At 44.8% G+C, this 18607-nt stretch overlaps 1 protein-coding gene across 1 annotated transcript; it reads right to left on the bottom strand.

Annotated features, from left to right (window-relative positions):
- Positions 1–212: 212 nt before the first annotated feature.
- LOC139389563 (uncharacterized) lies at positions 213–18409 on the bottom strand. Its single transcript, XM_071136381.1, has 4 exons — positions 18353–18409; positions 17277–17708; positions 4261–4363; positions 213–1328 (listed from the first exon to the last, which is right to left on the bottom strand). The coding sequence occupies exons 1-4, from the start codon at positions 18407–18409 to the stop codon at positions 1231–1233; spliced, it is 690 nt and encodes a 229-aa protein (XP_070992482.1). The 3' UTR covers positions 213–1230.
- Between the last annotated feature and the right edge of the window lie 198 nt (positions 18410–18607).

Genomic DNA, 18607 nt, shown 5'->3' with positions numbered 1-18607 from the left:
ACACCTGTTAGTCAGGCTTATTGAGGTAGTACATGTGGGTATGGTTAAAGTGACTATGCATATATGACAATAAATTCATTAAAAATCCTACAATGTGATTTTCTGGATTTTTTTTCCTCATTTTGTCTGTCATAGTTGAAGTGTACCTATGATGAAAATTACAGGCCTCTCTCATCTTTTTAAGTGGGAGAACTTGCACAATTGGTGGCTGACTAAATACTTTTTTGCCCCATTGTATAAGATGAGCCGAGAGTAGCAGCAGCGTAAAAGAGGGGTTGGGGGGGGAAACAATGCAAATAGTCCTGAGTCTTATGGCTTGGGGGTAAAAACTGTCGAGAAGCCTTTTTGTCCTCGACTTGGCACTCCGGTACCGCTTGCCATGCAGGTCGAGGGTAAACCTTACCCACAGGCCAACGTCATGACAATGGTGTATCAATACACCCAGTCACTACAAAGATAAAGGCATCCTTCCTAAGGAAACCACTCAGCGAGTTACCATGAGGCCAATGGTGACTTTAAAATAGTTACAGAGTTTATTGGCTGTGATAGGAGAAAACTGTGGATGGATCAATGACATTGTAGTTACTCCGCAATACTAACTTAAAACGACAGAGTGAAAATAATGCTTACACTTGAGACATAACTCTGCCGTTGTGCTGTAGATGTTGTGAATTTTGTCTCTGGTATAATACATTCTATACATGAGTTTATACTGGTTTAAGCGGCCATTTTTGTTAACTGTAATTTTGTTCGTTATGTTCTAACACTCTCCCAATACCTGTTGCATGTGGGTCCTGTCTAATTCGTTCTGCATGTGGTTCAATTACCAGTGCAAACAGAAGAGGGGAGAGAGGACATCCCTGTCTTGTGCCCCTTTCTAAAGCAATTTCATCAGATAATGTATATTTAAATCAGATAATGTTATATTTAAATCAGAAAATGTTATATTTAAATCAGAAAATGTTATATTTAAATCAGATAATGTTATATTTCAATCAGAAAATGTTATATTTAAATCAGATAATGTATATTTACGTTTTAGGGCATTTACATAATATTTTATTAAATGTCTTTCAGGTAGGGTTGTGGGGGGGAGCAGAGGAGGGAGGTGTGGGGGGAGCAAAGGAGTGAGGCGTGATGGTGGGGGAGCAGAGGAGGGAAGTGTTGTGGGAGGTGCGTTTGAGGCTGATGGTGTATAAAGTCCTGGAGAGGTTGTCATGTTCACCCAGCTCAAAGGTCGCGACCCCTGCTGGACATCCACAGGATCCCCCTGAACAACTTCCTCTGCAGGTCCCTCAGGTCCTCGAAGTAATGCACGCTAGTCACACCTGGAACACAGTACATTGATTGGTTGAGAGTGTATTTCACACTCCTTGACTTATTCCACATTTTGCTGTGTTACAGACTGAATTCAACACGGATTAACTTCTTGACGCACCCATCCCTTTAGCGGGATCATTTTCATCAACATCCTCTGAATTGCAGCGCGCCAAATTCAAATCAAATTACTAAAAATATTTAATTTTCATGAAATCACAAGTGCAATATAGCAAAACACAGTTTAGCTTGTTGTTAATCCACCTGGCGTGTGTCAGATTTCAATACAGCTTTTCGGCGAAAGCATACCAAGCGTTTATGTAAGGACATCTCTCTTGGTAGACAAAATATTACAAACACTAGCAGCCAAGTAGATTGGTCACGAAAGTCAGAAAAGCAATAGATTAAATCGCTTACCTTTGATGATCTTCGGATGTTTGCGCTCACGAGACTCCCAGTTAAACAATAAATGTTCCTTTTGTTCCATAAAGATTATTTTTATATCCAAAATACCTCCATTTGTTTGGCGCGTTATGTTCAGAAATCCACAGGCTCGAGCGGTCACGACATCGCAGACCAAAATTCCAAGTAATATCCGTAATGCCCACAGAAACATGTCAAACGTTTTTTTATAATCAATCCTCAGGTTGTTTTTAAAATATATCATCGATAATATATCAACCGGGACGGTCACTTTTTCAATAGGAGAGGGAGAGACAATGGCTGCCCCACTCTGTTGCGCAAGCAAAACTCTGCGAACACCCAGCTATCCACTGATGTGATGTTATCTTTCTAGCTCATTTTTCAAAATAAAAGCCTAAAACTATGTCTGGTTGATATCCCTTTAAATGGAGGCAAGGCATCCAATGGAACAGAGAGCTTTCAGGAAAAACAGCACTTCCTGGTTTGATTTTCCTCAGGTTTTCGCCTGCTATACTATATATATATATATACAGTGCCTTGCGAAAGTATTCGGCCCCCTTGAACTTTGCGACCTTTTGCCACATTTCAGGCTTCAAACATAAAGATATAAAACTGTATTTTTTTGTGAAGAATCAACAACAAGTGGGACACAATCATGAAGTGCAACGACATGATTATTATTATTTGACCCTGCTGGTCATTTATGAACATTTGAACATCTTGGCCATGTTCTGTTATAATCTCCACCCGGCACAGCCAGAAGAGGACAGGCCACGCCTCAGAGCCTGGTTCCTCTTTAGGTTTCTTCCTAGGTTCCTGCCTTTCTAGGGAGTTTTTCCTAGCCACCGTGCTTCTACACCTGCATTGCTTGCTGTTTGGGGTTTTAGGCTGGGTTTCTGTACAGCACTTTGAAATATCAGCTGATGTACGAAGGGCTATATAAATACATTTGATTTGGTCAGATTTACCAAATTCAGGGAGAGGGAGAGCTTTGTACACATCTCTGTGTGTGAAGTAAAGGTGGTCTTGAATTATTTTTTTGGACCTCTGGTTGCACATTTAACATGCTGGTAGAAATGAGGTAAAACTGATTTAAGTTTCCCTGCATTAAAGTCTCCAACCACTAGGAGGCGCCGCCTCGGGATGAGTGGTTTCCTGTTTGCTTATGGCCCCTACACAGCTCATTTAGTGCCAGCATCGCTCTGTGGTGATATGTAGACAGCTACGAAAAATACAGATGAAATCTCTTTAGGTAGATAGTGTGATCTACATCTTATCATGAGATACTCTACCTGTTTACATAAATGCATAGACCCATGTCTTAGAGGTATTGACATGTTGAGATGCACTGAGGTGTCTGTTCAAACGACTAGCACACAGCTCAGACACCCATGCATATCCCACAAGACATGCCACAAGAGGTCTCTTCACAGTCCCCAAATCCAGAACAGACTCTGGGAAACACAGTACTACATAGAGACATGACTACATGGAACTCTATTCCACAGTACTACATAGAGACATGACTACATGGAACTCTATTCCACAGTACTACATAGAGCCATGACTACATGGAACTCTATTCCACAGTACTACATAGAGACATGACTACATGGAACTCTATTCCACAGTCCTACATAGAGCCATTACTACATGGAACTCTATTCCACAGTACTACATAGAGCCATGACTACATGGAACTCTATTCCACAGTACTACATAGAGCCATGACTACATGGAACTCTATTCCACAGTACTACATAGAGACATGACTACATGGAAACCTATTCCACAGTCCTACATAGAGCCATTACTACATGGAACTCTATTCCACAGTACTACATAGAGACATGACTACATGGAACTCTATTCCACAGTACTACATAGAGACATGACTACATGGAACTCTATTCCACAGTACTACATAGAGCCATGACTACATGGAACTCTATTCCACAGTACTACATAGAGACATGACTACATGGAACTCTATTCCACAGTACTACATAGAGACATGACTCCATGGAACTCTATTCCACAGTACTACATAGAGCCATGACTACATGGAACTCTATTCCACAGTACTACATAGAGACATGACTACATGGAACTCTATTCCACAGTCCTACATAGAGCCATTACTACATGGAACTCTATTCCACAGTACTACATAGAGACATGACTACATGGAACTCTATTCCACAGTACTACATAGAGACATGACTACATGGAACTCTATTCCACAGTACTACATAGAGCCATGACTACATGGAACTCTATTCCACAGTACTACATAGAGACATGACTACATGGAACTCTATTCCACATCAAGTAACACATGCAAGCATTTTAAACAAAATTATTTTAAAAAATAATAAAACTGCACCTTATGGAACTGTGAACATGTAATTTAGATACCGTATGCGGTGGTGTAATGTGTGTAAAATTGCAGGAAATACACTTTCAAAACAGCAACATTTTCACCCCACTTGAAAACACTTGGTGCCATGTTGGGCTTACCAGGTTCTATCGCCATGCGTTGTGCTGCTACTGCTGTATCCTTGATCCAGGCTGCAGGTCTCTGGTTCGACCACTCCTTCAACCCCAGGATGTCTGGACACACCTGAATGGATTGATTGGATTTATTTGAGAATTTAAAAAGTTGAAGGTTGGTCCTACCGGAGACAGCGAGGGAGTTAAGGGTACCAGGTTTAAGCCCATGACTTGATCTGGAAAAAGCAGTGAAGGAGGAGCATAGAACAGTAATCTGCTTCTCAAATAGAACAGTAATCTGCTTCTCAAATAGAACAGTAATCTGCTTCTCAAATAGAACAGTAATCTGCTTCACATATAGAACAGTAATCTGCTTCACATATAGAACAGTAATCTGCTTCTCAAATAGAACAGTAATCTGCTTCTCAAATAGAACAGTAATCTGCTTCTCAAATAGAACAGTAATCTGCTTCACATATAGAACAGTAATCTGCTTCTCAAATAGAACAGTAATCTGCTTCACATATAGAACAGTAATCTGCTTCACATATAGAACAGTAATCTGCTTCTCAAATAGAACAGTAATCTGCTTCACATATAGAACAGTAATCTGCTTCTCAAATAGAACAGTAATCTGCTTCTCAAATAGAACAGTAATCTGCTTCACATATAGAACAATAATCTGCTTCTCAAATAGAACAGTAATCTGCTTCTCAAATAGAACAGTAATCTGCTTCACATATAGAACAGTAATCTGCTTCTCAAATAGAACAGTAATCTGCTTCTCAAATAGAACAGTAATCTGCTTCACATATAGAACAATAATCTGCTTCTCAAATAGAACAGTAATCTGCTTCTCAAATAGAACAGTAATCTGCTTCACATATAGAACAATAATCTGCTTCTCAAATAGAACAGTAATCTGCTTCTCAAATAGAACAGTAATCTGCTTCTCAAATAGAACAGTAATCTGCTTCACATATAGAACAATAATCTGCTTCTCAAATAGAACAGTAATCTGCTTCTCAAATAGAACAGTAATCTGCTTCACATATAGAACAATAATCTGTTTCACATATAGAACAATAATCTGTTTCTCAAATAGAACAGTAATCTGCTTCTCAAATAGAACAGTAATCTGCTTCTCAAATAGAACAGTAATCTGCTTCACATATAGAACAGTAATCTGCTTCTCAAATAGAACAGTAATCTGCTTCACATATAGAACAGTAATCTGCTTCACATATAGAACAGTAATCTGCTTCTTAAATACAACAGTAATCTGCTTCACATATAGAACAGTAATCTGCTTCTCAAATAGAACAGTAATCTGCTTCACATATAGAACAGTAATCTGCTTCTCAAATAGAACAGTAATCTGCTTCACATATAGAACAGTAATCTGCTTCTCAAATAGAACAGTAATCTGCTTCTCAAATAGAACAGTAATCTGCTTCTCAAATAGAACAGTAATCTGCTTCACATATAGAACAGTAATCTGCTTCTCAAATAGAACAGTAATCTGCTTCACATATAGAACAGTAATCTGCTTCTCAAATAGAACAGTAATCTGCTTCACATATAGAACAGTAATCTGCTTCTCAAATAGAACAGTAATCTGCTTCTCAAATAGAACAGTAATCTGCTTCACATATAGAACAGTAATCTGCTTCTCAAATAGAACAGTAATCTGCTTCTCAAATAGAACAGTAATCTGCTTCTCAAATAGAACAGTAATCTGCTTCTCAAATAGAACAGTAATCTGCTTCTCAAATAGAACAGTAATCTGCTTCTTAAATACAACAGTAATCTGCTTCTCAAATAGAACAGTAATCTGCTTCTCAAATAGAACAGTAATCTGCTTCACATATAGAACAGTAATCTGCTTCTCAAATAGAACAGTAATCTACTTCTCAAATAGAACAGTAATCTGCTTCACATATAGAACAGTAATCTGCTTCTCAAATAGAACAGTAATCTGCTTCTCAAATAGAACAGTAATCTGCTTCACATATAGAACAGTAATCTGCTTCTCAAATAGAACAGTAATCTACTTCACATATAGAACAGTAATCTGCTTCACATATAGAACAGTAATCTGCTTCACATATAGAACAGTAATCTGCTTCACATATAGAACAGTAATCTGCTTCTCAAATAGAACAGTAATCTGCTTCTCAAATAGAACAGTAATCTGCTTCACATATAGAACAGTAATCTGCTTCTCAAATAGAACAGTAATCTGCGTCACATATAGAACAGTAATCTGCTTCTCAAATAGAACAGTAATCTGCTTCACATATAGAACAGTAATCTGCTTCTCAAATAGAACAGTAATCTGCTTCTCAAATAGAACAGTAATCTGCTTCACATATAGAACAGTAATCTGCTTCACATATAGAACAGTAATCTGCTTCTCAAATAGAACAGTAATCTGCTTCACATATAGAACAGTAATCTGCTTCTCAAATAGAACAGTAATCTGCTTCTCAAATAGAACAGTAATCTGCTTCTCAAATAGAACAGTAATCTGCTTCACATATAGAACAGTAATCTGCTTCTCAAATAGAACAGTAATCTGCTTCTCAAATAGAACAGTAATCTGCTTCACATATAGAACAGTAATCTGCTTCTCAAATAGAACAGTAATCTGCTTCTCAAATAGAACAGTAATCTGCTTCTCAAATAGAACAGTAATCTGCTTCTCAAATAGAACAGTAATCTGCTTCTCAAATAGAACAGTAATCTGCTTTACATATAGAACAGTAATCTGCTTCTCAAATAGAACAGTAATCTGCTTCACATATAGAACAGTAATCTGCTTCTCAAATAGAACAGTAATCTGCTTCTCAAATAGAACAGTAATCTGCTTCTCAAATAGAACAGTAATCTGCTTCACATATAGAACAGTAATCTGCTTCTCAAATAGAACAGTAATCTGCTTCTCAAATAGAACAGTAATCTGCTTCACATATAGAACAGTAATCTGCTTCTCAAATAGAACAGTAATCTGCTTCTCAAATAGAACAGTAATCTGCTTCACATATAGAACAATAATCTGCTTCTCAAATAGAACAGTAATCTGCTTCACATATAGAACAGTAATCTGCTTCTCAAATAGAACAGTAATCTGCTTCTCAAATAGAACAGTAATCTGCTTCTCAAATAGAACAGTAATCTGCTTCTCAAATAGAACAGTAATCTGCTTCACATATAGAACAGTAATCTGCGGCTCGGTCATGTTGTCAACAAGGCAGCATGGTGCATCGTCCAGAAACATCTTCCATAAAATATGTTACAATTTTCAAAATAGTTTTCATTGGGAAGTCAGATCAAAGCCTTTTTTTTTATCAACAGCAATCACAAAAAAAAATCCTACTCATTACTCCACGTGACCCACATCACTTTTGTATTGAGCCGAATTCGCCATCAGCCAAAACGGGGCACCTGGCTCCACGCGGGAATTAATCAACGCTAACCAGTGGAAGGCCCGGGGCCTTAATCAACGCTGAAGCCTGTCACATGCTCATTGGCGACCTGTCATTCAGTTGTGAGCCCCACATTGTTCGCTAAATAAAAACAAAATACATTTTTGTGGACGGGGTTGCCTGTTTTGCATGTTATTTTGGCATTAATACTTCTCACATCAGTTTGCAAACAATGTAAAAAAATATATAAATGTATTTAGTTAATAAAGCCTCCATACAAACAGGGTCTCTTTATTGCTTTCTTGAGTAAGGCAGCTCCAAGATGCAGGTGTTTCAGCTTAGCTCAGTGCTTTCTGTGGTGGAGAGGCAGCCAGTGAAAAATACAGAGTGTAGGGGTTGGTAATGTTCTCTAGTTGTGCCATGATTGGCTCAGTGTTCTGTCACTCATGGGGACACTACGTCACTGCCATGCCTAAGGGTAGAGCTTCTAAAAATTCAAGCCCCATTGGGTGCTGCCATAGACTTACATTAGAAGTGCCCATCCAAGAAAGCTCAAGGTCATTGGTCAAAATCAAATCAAATCAAATCAAATCAAATCAAATTTTATTTGTCACATACACATGGTTAGCAGATGTTAATGCGAGTGTAGCGAAATGCTTGTGCTTCTAGTTCCGACAATGCAGTAATAACAAGTAATCTAACTAACAATTCCAAAACTACTGTCTTGTACACAGTGTAAGGGGATAAAGAATATGTACATAAGGATATATGAATGAGTGATGGTACAGAGCAGCATAGGCAAGATACAGTAGATGGTATCGGGTACAGTATGTACAAATGAGATGAGTATGTAAACAAAGTGGCATAGTATAGTATAAAGTGGCTAGTGATACATGTATTACATAAGGATACCGTCGATGATATAGAGTACAGTATATACGTATGCGTATGAGATGAATAATGTAGGGTAAGTAACATTTATATAAGGTAGCATTGTTTAAAGTGGCTAGTGATATATTTACATCATTTCCCATCAATTCCCATTATTAAAGTGGCTGGAGTTGAGTCAGTGTCAGTGTGTTGGCAGCAGCCACTCAGTGTTAGTGGTGGCTGTTTAACAGTCTGATGGCCTTGAGATAGAAGCTGTTTTTCAGTCTCTCGGTCCCAGCTTTGATGCACCTGTACTGACCTCGCCTTCTGGATGATAGCGGGGTGAACAGGCAGTGGCTCGGGTGGTTGATGTCCTTGATGATCTTTATGGCCTTCCTGTGGCATCGGGTGGTGTAGGTGTCCTGGAGGGCAGGTAGTTTGCCCCTGGTGATGCGTTGTGCAGACCTCACTACCCTCTGGAGAGCCTTACGGTTGAGGGCGGTGCAGTTGCCATACCAGGCGGTGATACAGCCCGCCAGGATGCTCTCGATTGTGCATCTGTAGAAGTTTGTGAGTGCTTTTGGTGACAAGCCGAATTTCTTCAGCCTCCTGAGGTTGAAGAGGCGCTGCTGCGCCTTCTTCACGATGCTGTCTGTGTGAGTGGACCAATTCAGTTTGTCTGTGATGTGTATGCCGAGGAACTTAAAACTTGCTACCCTCTCCACTACTGTTCCATCGATGTGGATAGGGGGGTGTTCCCTCTGCTGTTTCCTGAAGTCCACAATCATCTCCTTAGTTTTGTTGACGTTGAGTGTGAGGTTGTTTTCCTGACACCACACTCCGAGGGCCCTCACCTCCTCCCTGTAGGCCGTCTCATCGTTGTTGGTAATCAAGCCTACCACTGTTGTGTCGTCCGCAAACTTGATGATTGAGTTGGAGGCGTGCGTGGCCACGCAGTCGTGGGTGAACAGGGAGTACAGGAGAGGGCTCAGAACGCAACCTTGTGGGGCCCCAGTGTTGAGGATCAGCGGGGAGGAGATGTTGTTGCCTACCCTCACCACCTGGGGGCGGCCCGTCAGGAAGTCCAGTACCCAGTTGCACAGGGCGGGGTCGAGACCCAGGGTCTCGAGCTTGATGACGAGCTTGGAGGGTACTATGGTGTTGAATGCCGAGCTGTAGTCGATGAACAGCATTCTCACATAGGTATTCCTCTTGTCCAGATGGGTTAGGGCAGTGTGCAGTGTGGTTGAGATTGCATCGTCTGTGGACCTATTTGGGCGGTAAGCAAATTGGAGTGGGTCTAGGGTGTCAGGTAGGGTGGAGGTGATATGGTCCTTGACTAGTCTCTCAAAGCACTTCATGATGACGGATGTGAGTGCTACGGGGCGGTAGTCATTTAGCTCAGTTACCTTAGCTTTCTTGGGAACAGGAACAATGGTGGCCCTCTTGAAGCATGTGGGAACAGCAGACTGGTATAGGGATTGATTGAATATGTCCGTAAACACACCGGCCAGCTGGTCTGCGCATGCTCTGAGGGCGCGGCTGGGGATGCCATCTGGGCCTGCAGCCTTGCGAGGGTTAACACGTTTAAATGTCTTACTCACCTCGGCTGCAGTGAAGGAGAGACCGCATGTTTTCGTTGCAGGCCGTGTCAGTGGCACTGTATTGTCCTCAAAGCGGGCAAAAAAGTTATTTAGTCTGCCTGGGAGCAAGACATCCTGGTCCGTGACTGGGCTGGGTTTCTTCCTGTAGTCCGTGATTGACTGTAGACCCTGCCACATGCCTCTTGTGTCTGAGCCGTTGAATTGAGATTCTACTTTGTCTCTGTACTGGCGCTTAGCTTGTTTGATAGCCTTGCGGAGGGAATAGCTGCACTGTTTGTATTCGGTCATGTTACCAGACACCTTGCCCTGATTAAAAGCAGTGGTTCGCGCTTTCAGTTTCACACGAATGCTGCCATCAATCCACGGTTTCTGGTTAGGGAATGTTTTAATCGTTGCTATGGGAACGACATCTTCAACGCACGTTCTAATGAACTCGCACACCGAATCAGCGTATTCGTCAATGTTGTTATCTGACGCAATACGAAACATCTCCCAGTCCACGTGATGGAAGCAGTCTTGGAGTGTGGAGTCAGCTTGGTCGGACCAGCGTTGGACAGACCTCAGCGTGGGAGCCTCTTGTTTTAGTTTCTGTCTGTAGGCAGGGATCAACAAAATGGAGTCGTGGTCAGCTTTTCCGAAAGGGGGGCGGGGCAGGGCCTTATATGCGTCGCGGAAGTTAGAGTAACAATGGTCCAAGGTCTTTCCTCCCCTGGTTGCGCAATCGATATGCTGATAAAATTTGGGGAGTCTTGTTTTCAGATTAGCCTTGTTAAAATCCCCAGCTACAATGAATGCAGCCTCCGGATAAATTGTTTCCAGTTTGCAGAGAGTTAAATAAAGTTCGTTCAGAGCCATCGATGTGTCTGCTTGGGGGGGGATATATACGGCTGTGATTATAATCGAAGAGAATTCTCTTGGTAGATAATGCGGTCTACATTTGATTGTGAGGAATTCTAAATCAGGTGAACAGAAGGATTTGAGTTCCTGTATGTTTCTTTCATCGCACCATGTCACGTTAGTCATAAGGCATACGCCCCCGCCCCTCTTTTTACCAGAAAGATGTTTTTTCCTGTCTGCGCGATGCGTGGAGAAACCTGTTGGCTGCACCGCTTCGGATTGCGTCTCTCCAGTAAGCCACGTTTCCGTGAAGCAAAGAACGTTACAGTCTCTGATGTCCCTCTGGAATGCTACCCTTGCTCGGATTTCATCAACCTTGTTGTCAAGAGACTGGACATTGGCAAGAAGAATGCTAGGGAGTGGCGCGCGCTGTGCCCGTCTCCGGAGTCTGACCAGAAGACCGCCTCGTTTCCCTCTCTTTCGGAGTCGTTTTTTTGGGTCGCTGCATAGGATCCACTCCGTTGTCCTGTTTGTAAGGCAGAACACAGGATCCGCGTCGCGAAAAACATATTCTTGGTCGTACTGATGGTGAGTTGATGTCACAGATAGAATGACATCAAATCACGTTATATCTACAGTAGCTTTGATTGGACTGATCATGTCAACTTTTAGACTTTCAAAGTCTTAGCTAGCATCATCATGGATCAAGTTGACAATCTACTGGCAAATAATTTTTAATCCTTGTCATATGAAGATAAATAATAAAGAGAATTTATAGATAAAACGTATCGGTGCTCATCGGAAAAAACGAGCTCAGACTGGCAATAATTTTTTTTTGAATGGGCATCCAACTCGGAATTGTAAGTTGGGAACTGTGGCCTTTTTCCTGATTTGACCTTGTCCCCCCCCCCCCGAGTTCCCAGTTGTCTTGAAAGCAACAGAAATCCAAAGAATGCCAAACTTTGATGAGAAAATTTGACCACGAAGGACCGCCGCACCACCTTCCTGTTCAATTGAGCACAGCACAAGGTGAGTCCAAAAATGCCTTGAATGCTGCTTCATAAATGATGTAACATGCTAGGGAGATATGTATACTGTAGCCAAGAAAGTAATACTAAGTGTATGTTGTGTAGTAAGCTGTTAGTAGCCCATTTACATCACCCTAATAATTTGGTCAATTTACACCTCTTAAATTTCGCCTACTGTTCTGACTTGGTGGTGCACATGTAGCCTATAGCCTATTTTAGATAAATGTAATAGAATATTTTAAGAACTTTCATGGTTTGCTTATATGGTCCGTTTATTTATCCTACGGTTTTGACTTGGTGTACAGGGAGAACACTAAGAATTCTGTCATTGTACATGAACAAATAGTAATATTGACTACGTCCATCCTAGCTCGCTCATTAATGTCTTATTCTAAATGACGGATTGTCTCTTATCCGCTTGTCGTTCCCTTATGCCATAGTTTGTGCATCTCAATTGTCAGTAGAAACAACATTTGTTTAAGCAAGTCAGCCATATCAGCTGTGTTCTTTTAAAAAGCAGTAAATGAGGCTGAATGAACTGTTTCACTGCCACCGCTGATAGCCAGGTGTAACAGTGGTAAGGTGTTGGGACTCTGCTGATAACCAGGTGTGACAGTGGTAAGGTGTTGGGACTCTGCTGATAGCCAGATGTAACAGTGGTAAGGTGTTGGGACTCTGCTGATAGCCAGGTGTAGCAGTGGTAAGGTGTTGGGACAGCTTCATCTAGGCCCTAACAGTTTGTGGGCACCGTTTGTCACCATTATAGTGCAATTCATGTATTTCTTAGTGTTGTGGCTTTGCTGGCATGCACCCCCCCCCCCCGCCAAGATGTACATGCTCAAACTGCCACTGTGCCTGCCTCCCAGTCAAACTACCACTGCCTCCCAGTCAAACTACCACTGTGCCTGCCTCCCAGTCAAACTACCACTGTGCCTGCCTCCCAGTCAAACTACCACTGTGCCTGCCTCCCAGTCAAACTACCACTGTGCCTGCCTCCCAGTCAAACTACCACTGTGTCTGCCTCCCAGTCAAACTACCACTGTGGCTGCCTCCCAGTCAAACTACCACTGCCTCCCAGTCAAACTACCACTGCCTCCCAGTCAAACTACCACTGTGCCTGCCTCCCAGTCAAACTACCACTGTGTCTGCCTCCCAGTCAAACTACCACTGTGGCTGCCTCCCAGTCAAACTACCACTGCCTCCCAGTCAAACTACCACTGCCTCCCAGTCAAACTACCACTGCCTCCCAGTCAAACTACCACTGTGCCTGCCTCCCAGTCAAACTACCACTGTGTCTGCCTCCCAGTCAAACTACCACTGCCTCCCAGTCAAACTACCACTGTGTCTGCCTCCCAGTCAAACTACCACTGCCTCCCAGTCAAACTACCACTGTGTCTGCCTCCCAGTCAAACTACCACTGTGCCTGCCTCCCAGTCAAACTACCACTGTGCCTGCCTCCCAGTCAAACTACCACTGTGCCTGCCTCCCAGTCAAACTACCACTGCCTCCCAGTCAAACTACCACTGTGTCAGCCTCCCAGTCAAACTACCACAGTGTCTGCCTCCCAGTCAAACTACCACTGCCTCCCAGTCAAACTACCACTGTGTCTGCCTCCCAGTCAAACTACCACTGCCTCCCAGTCAAACTACCACTGTGCCTGCCTCCCAGTCAAACTACCACTGTGCCTGCCTCCCAGTCAAACTACCACTGTGCCTGCCTCCTAGTCAAACTACCACTGTGCCTGCCTCCCAGTCAAACTACCACTGTGCCTGCCTCCCAGTCAAACTGCCACTGTGCCTGCCTCCCAGTCAAACTACCACTGCCTCCCAGTCAAACTACCACTGTGCCTGCCTCCTAGTCAAACTGCCACTGTGCCTGCCTCCCAGTCAAACTACCACTGCCTCCCAGTCAAACTACCACTGTGCCTGCCTCCCAGTCAAACTACCACTGTGCCTGCCTCCCAGTCAAACTGCCACTGTGCCTGCCTCCCAGTCAAACTACCACTGCCTCCCAGTCAAACTACCACTGTGTCTGCCTCCCAGTCAAACTACCACTGTGTCTGCCTCCCAGTCAAACTACCACTGTGTCTGCCTCCCAGTCAAACTACCACTGCCTCCCAGTCAAACTACCACTGTGTCTGCCTCCCAGTCAAACTACCACTGCCTCCCAGTCAAACTACCACTGTGTCTGCCTCCCAGTCAAACTACCACTGCCTCCCAGTCAAACTACCACTGTGTCTGCCTCCCAGTCAAACTACCACTGCCTCCCAGTCAAACTACCACTGCCTCCCAGTCAAACTACCACTGTGCCTGCCTCCCAGTCAAACTACCACTGTGTCTGCCTCCCAGTCAAACTACCACTGTGGCTGCCTCCCAGTCAAACTACCACTGCCTCCCAGTCAAACTACCACTGCCTCCCAGTCAAACTACCACTGCCTCCCAGTCAAACTACCACTGTGCCTGCCTCCCAGTCAAACTACCACTGTGTCTGCCTCCCAGTCAAACTACCACTGCCTCCCAGTCAAACTACCACTGTGTCTGCCTCCCAGTCAAACTACCACTGCCTCCCAGTCAAACTACCACTGTGTCTGCCTCCCAGTCAAACTACCACTGTGCCTGCCTCCCAGTCAAACTACCACTGTGCCTGCCTCCCAGTCAAACTACCACTGCCTCCCAGTCAAACTACCACTGTGTCAGCCTCCCAGTCAAACTACCACAGTGTCTGCCTCCCAGTCAAACTACCACTGCCTCCCAGTCAAACTACCACTGTGTCTGCCTCCCAGTCAAACTACCACTGCCTCCCAGTCAAACTACCACTGTGCCTGCCTCCCAGTCAAACTACCACTGTGCCTGCCTCCCAGTCAAACTACCACTGTGCCTGCCTCCTAGTCAAACTACCACTGTGCCTGCCTCCCAGTCAAACTACCACTGTGCCTGCCTCCCAGTCAAACTGCCACTGTGCCTGCCTCCCAGTCAAACTACCACTGCCTCCCAGTCAAACTACCACTGTGCCTGCCTCCTAGTCAAACTGCCACTGTGCCTGCCTCCCAGTCAAACTACCACTGCCTCCCAGTCAAACTACCACTGTGCCTGCCTCCCAGTCAAACTACCACTGTGCCTGCCTCCCAGTCAAACTGCCACTGTGCCTGCCTCCCAGTCAAACTACCACTGCCTCCCAGTCAAACTACCACTGTGTCTGCCTCCCAGTCAAACTACCACTGTGTCTGCCTCCCAGTCAAACTACCACTGTGTCTGCCTCCCAGTCAAACTACCACTGCCTCCCAGTCAAACTACCACTGTGTCTGCCTCCCAGTCAAACTACCACTGCCTCCCAGTCAAACTACCACTGTGTCTGCCTCCCAGTCAAACTACCACTGCCTCCCAGTCAAACTACCACTGTGCCTGCCTCCCAGTCAAACTACCACTGTGCCTGCCTCCCAGTCAAACTACCACTGTGCCTGCCTCCTAGTCAAACTACCACTGTGTCTGCCTTCCAGTCAAACTACCACTGTGTCTGCCTCCCAGTCAAACTACCACTGTGCCTGCCTCCCAGTCAAACTACCACTGTGCCTGCCTCCCAGTCAAACTACCACTGTGCCTGCCTCCTAGTCAAACTACCACTGTGGCTGCCTCCCAGTCAAACTACCACTGTGCCTGCCTCCCAGTCAAACTACCACTGCCTCCCAGTCAAACTACCACTGTGCCTGCCTCCTAGTCAAACTACCACTGTGTCTGCCTTCCAGTCAAACTACCACTGTGTCTGCCTTCCAGTCAAACTACCACTGCCTCCCAGTCAAACTACCACTGTGCCTGCCTCCCAGTCAAACTACCACTGTGTCTGCCTCCCAGTCAAACTACCACTGTGTCTGCCTTCCAGTCAAACTACCACTGTGTCTGCCTCCCAGTCAAACTACCACTGTGTCTGCCTTCCAGTCAAACTACCACTGCCTCCCAGTCAAACTACCACTGTGCCTGCCTCCCAGTCAAACTACCACTGTGTCTGCCTCCCAGTCAAACTACCACTGCCTCCCAGTCAAACTACCACTGCCTCCCAGTCAAACTACCACTGTGTCTGCCTCCCAGTCAAACTACCACTGTGTCTGCCTCCCAGTCAAACTACCACTGCCTCCCAGTCAAACTACCACTGCCTCCCAGTCAAACTACCACTGTGTCTGCCTCCCAGTCAAACTACCACTGTGCCTGCCTCCCAGTCAAACTACCACTGTGCCTGCCTCCCAGTCAAACTACCACTGTGCCTGCCTCCCAGTCAAACTACCACTGCCTCCCAGTCAAACTACCACTGCCTCCCAGTCAAACTACCACTGTGTCTGCCTCCCAGTCAAACTACCACTGTGTCTGCCTCCCAGTCAAACTACCACTGTGTCTGCCTCCCAGTCAAACTACCACTGCCTCCTAGTCAAACTACCACTGTGTCTGCCTCCCAGTCAAACTACCACTGCCTCCCAGTCAAACTACCACTGCCTCCCAGTCAAACTACCACTGTGTCTGCCTCCCAGTCAAACTACCACTGCCTCCCAGTCAAACTACCACTGTGTCTGCCTCCCAGTCAAACTACCACTGTGTCTGCCTCCCAGTCAAACTACCACTGCCTCCCAGTCAAACTACCACTGTGTCTGCCTCCCAGTCAAACTACCACTGTGCCTGCCTCCCAGTCAAACTACCACTGTGCCTGCCTCCCAGTCAAACTGCCACTGTGCCTGCCTCCCAGTCAAACTACCACTGTGCCTGCCTCCCAGTCAAACTACCACTGCCTCCCAGTCAAACTACCATTGTGCCTGCCTCCCAGTCAAACTACCACTGTGTCTGCCTCCCAGTCAAACTACCACTGCCTCCCAGTCAACAGTTTGCGCATACATTATGATGACGTGTTGGGCAGGTTTTTTTTCTCTTTTCTCCACCTGTTGTCATTCAACGACCAGTTTTCGTGCACATTTTTTTATTTGAGAAATACGACAGCAAAATTGCTCAACGAAGACCACCTCGGCAAAAGCAAACATTTATTTAAAATGTCTTGATTTACCTTAGACTCATTCAAACTATTTTAAGGAAGTGTGTACTGGATATGTTGTTGCTACGACGTCTCAAGAGGGACAAACAATAATATTGCCGCTAAGGTGTTTTTCAGTGATGCGAGGCACAGACATTCCCTTCGTCTAGCCGAGTTCTGCTAGGAGCAAAACCCAATTTGAGTCACCTTAACCTGGGGCAGGCTCGTTTCACACGGAGCAATAACAGCCTCCCCTCAACATTACATACCTCACCCTTCTGGAACAGATCCCTCACCAATGACAGCGAATCACAGCTCTTCGCAGTCCTCCATGCCGCAAGATAGGGTAGGAAAAACAAATCAGGGGAAACCAGGCTGGGTCTCTCGCTCCTTGGTTGGCTGCTATTGGTGGAGGCGAGACCAGTGGTGTGTCCCGGGGTGTTGGGGGCAGGCCTAGGGTTAAGGGCTGGGGTGGGGGTAGAGGCGGAGAAGGGCGTGGCTGGTCTCTGGTGGTACCACTTCCGACACTGGGTGTCTGAGAGTCTCGTGATGCATTCTGGGAGCTGGGCCTTGGAGCGGGTGGTGGCGGTCGTTTCTCGGACTGCGGGGAGGGTGAAGGAGGGGAGGAGGCTGATGTTATGGGGGAGGGGCCCATTAGGGGGTGTGGTTCTCACAGCCAGTTGGGTCAGCAGCTCAGAGATCTGAAACAGGGGTGTATTCATTAGATTCCTCTGCAAAACGTTTTGCAATAGAAACTGTATACGGTTTACTCCAGGAACCAAACGGAAGCAAACGACGTGAAACAGAGCGGGACCTACGCGGATGTTTCCATTAGAAACTCATGTTGTTTTCATTGAAAAACATTTTCCATTTGGAGTAAACAGTTTATATTGGAAAAGTTTTGCACCAGACCAAACGTGTTGCAACGGAATTGACTAATGAATACACCCCAGGGTTGTTTTCATTAGTGGAAACCTCAGTGAAACGTTTTGCAACGGAAAACAATGTTTGGTCCCTGCTGAATTACACCCCAGGAGGAGCCATGAGGACGGAACACGTCAACCCTGGACTGTTTTACCGTCTCAACATCTGACAACTCCTGTATAGGTTAACATCAGCTAACCACACGATACGATATAGCAAGCGGATGCCCGACTGCAGTCGATGACGTGGCACACAAATATTGTTTGACGAAATACAAAGCCTGCTCACCTAGTCAAGCAGGAACTTGACAATTGTTTCATGCCGCGTGATGATTTGACCTCATTTTTTAATATATATATTTTTCATCTTCCCGAGTTTCCAGTTGAATAAATGACATTGACATAATTCCATGGTTACCTACCTTAATCCCGTAAAAATCTTTGTGTTCTCGCCCTCTCTTCCTCCGTCGGTTTCCCATGTCACTACTAACCCGAATCTCGGGCAGAACATTTAAAAACATTGCATACAGTAAACCCACTGACTCTGCTAACGGTCCTGGAGGTGATGTCATAATAACAACAGGAAGCGTCCCTTCTGATGTAATAGTGACCTGAAGTGAAGACGTCCTTTGGGATCAGAAACGGGACAGTTGATTCTGGTCAGTCTTTTCATCGAC

Source organism: Oncorhynchus clarkii, chromosome 30 (genome assembly GCF_045791955.1).
Source record: "Oncorhynchus clarkii lewisi isolate Uvic-CL-2024 chromosome 30, UVic_Ocla_1.0, whole genome shotgun sequence".
Lineage (NCBI taxonomy): Eukaryota > Metazoa > Chordata > Actinopteri > Salmoniformes > Salmonidae > Oncorhynchus > Oncorhynchus clarkii.
The sequence above is the reverse complement of the archived record's forward strand: the minus strand, read 5'-3'. Positions and strand labels throughout refer to the sequence as shown.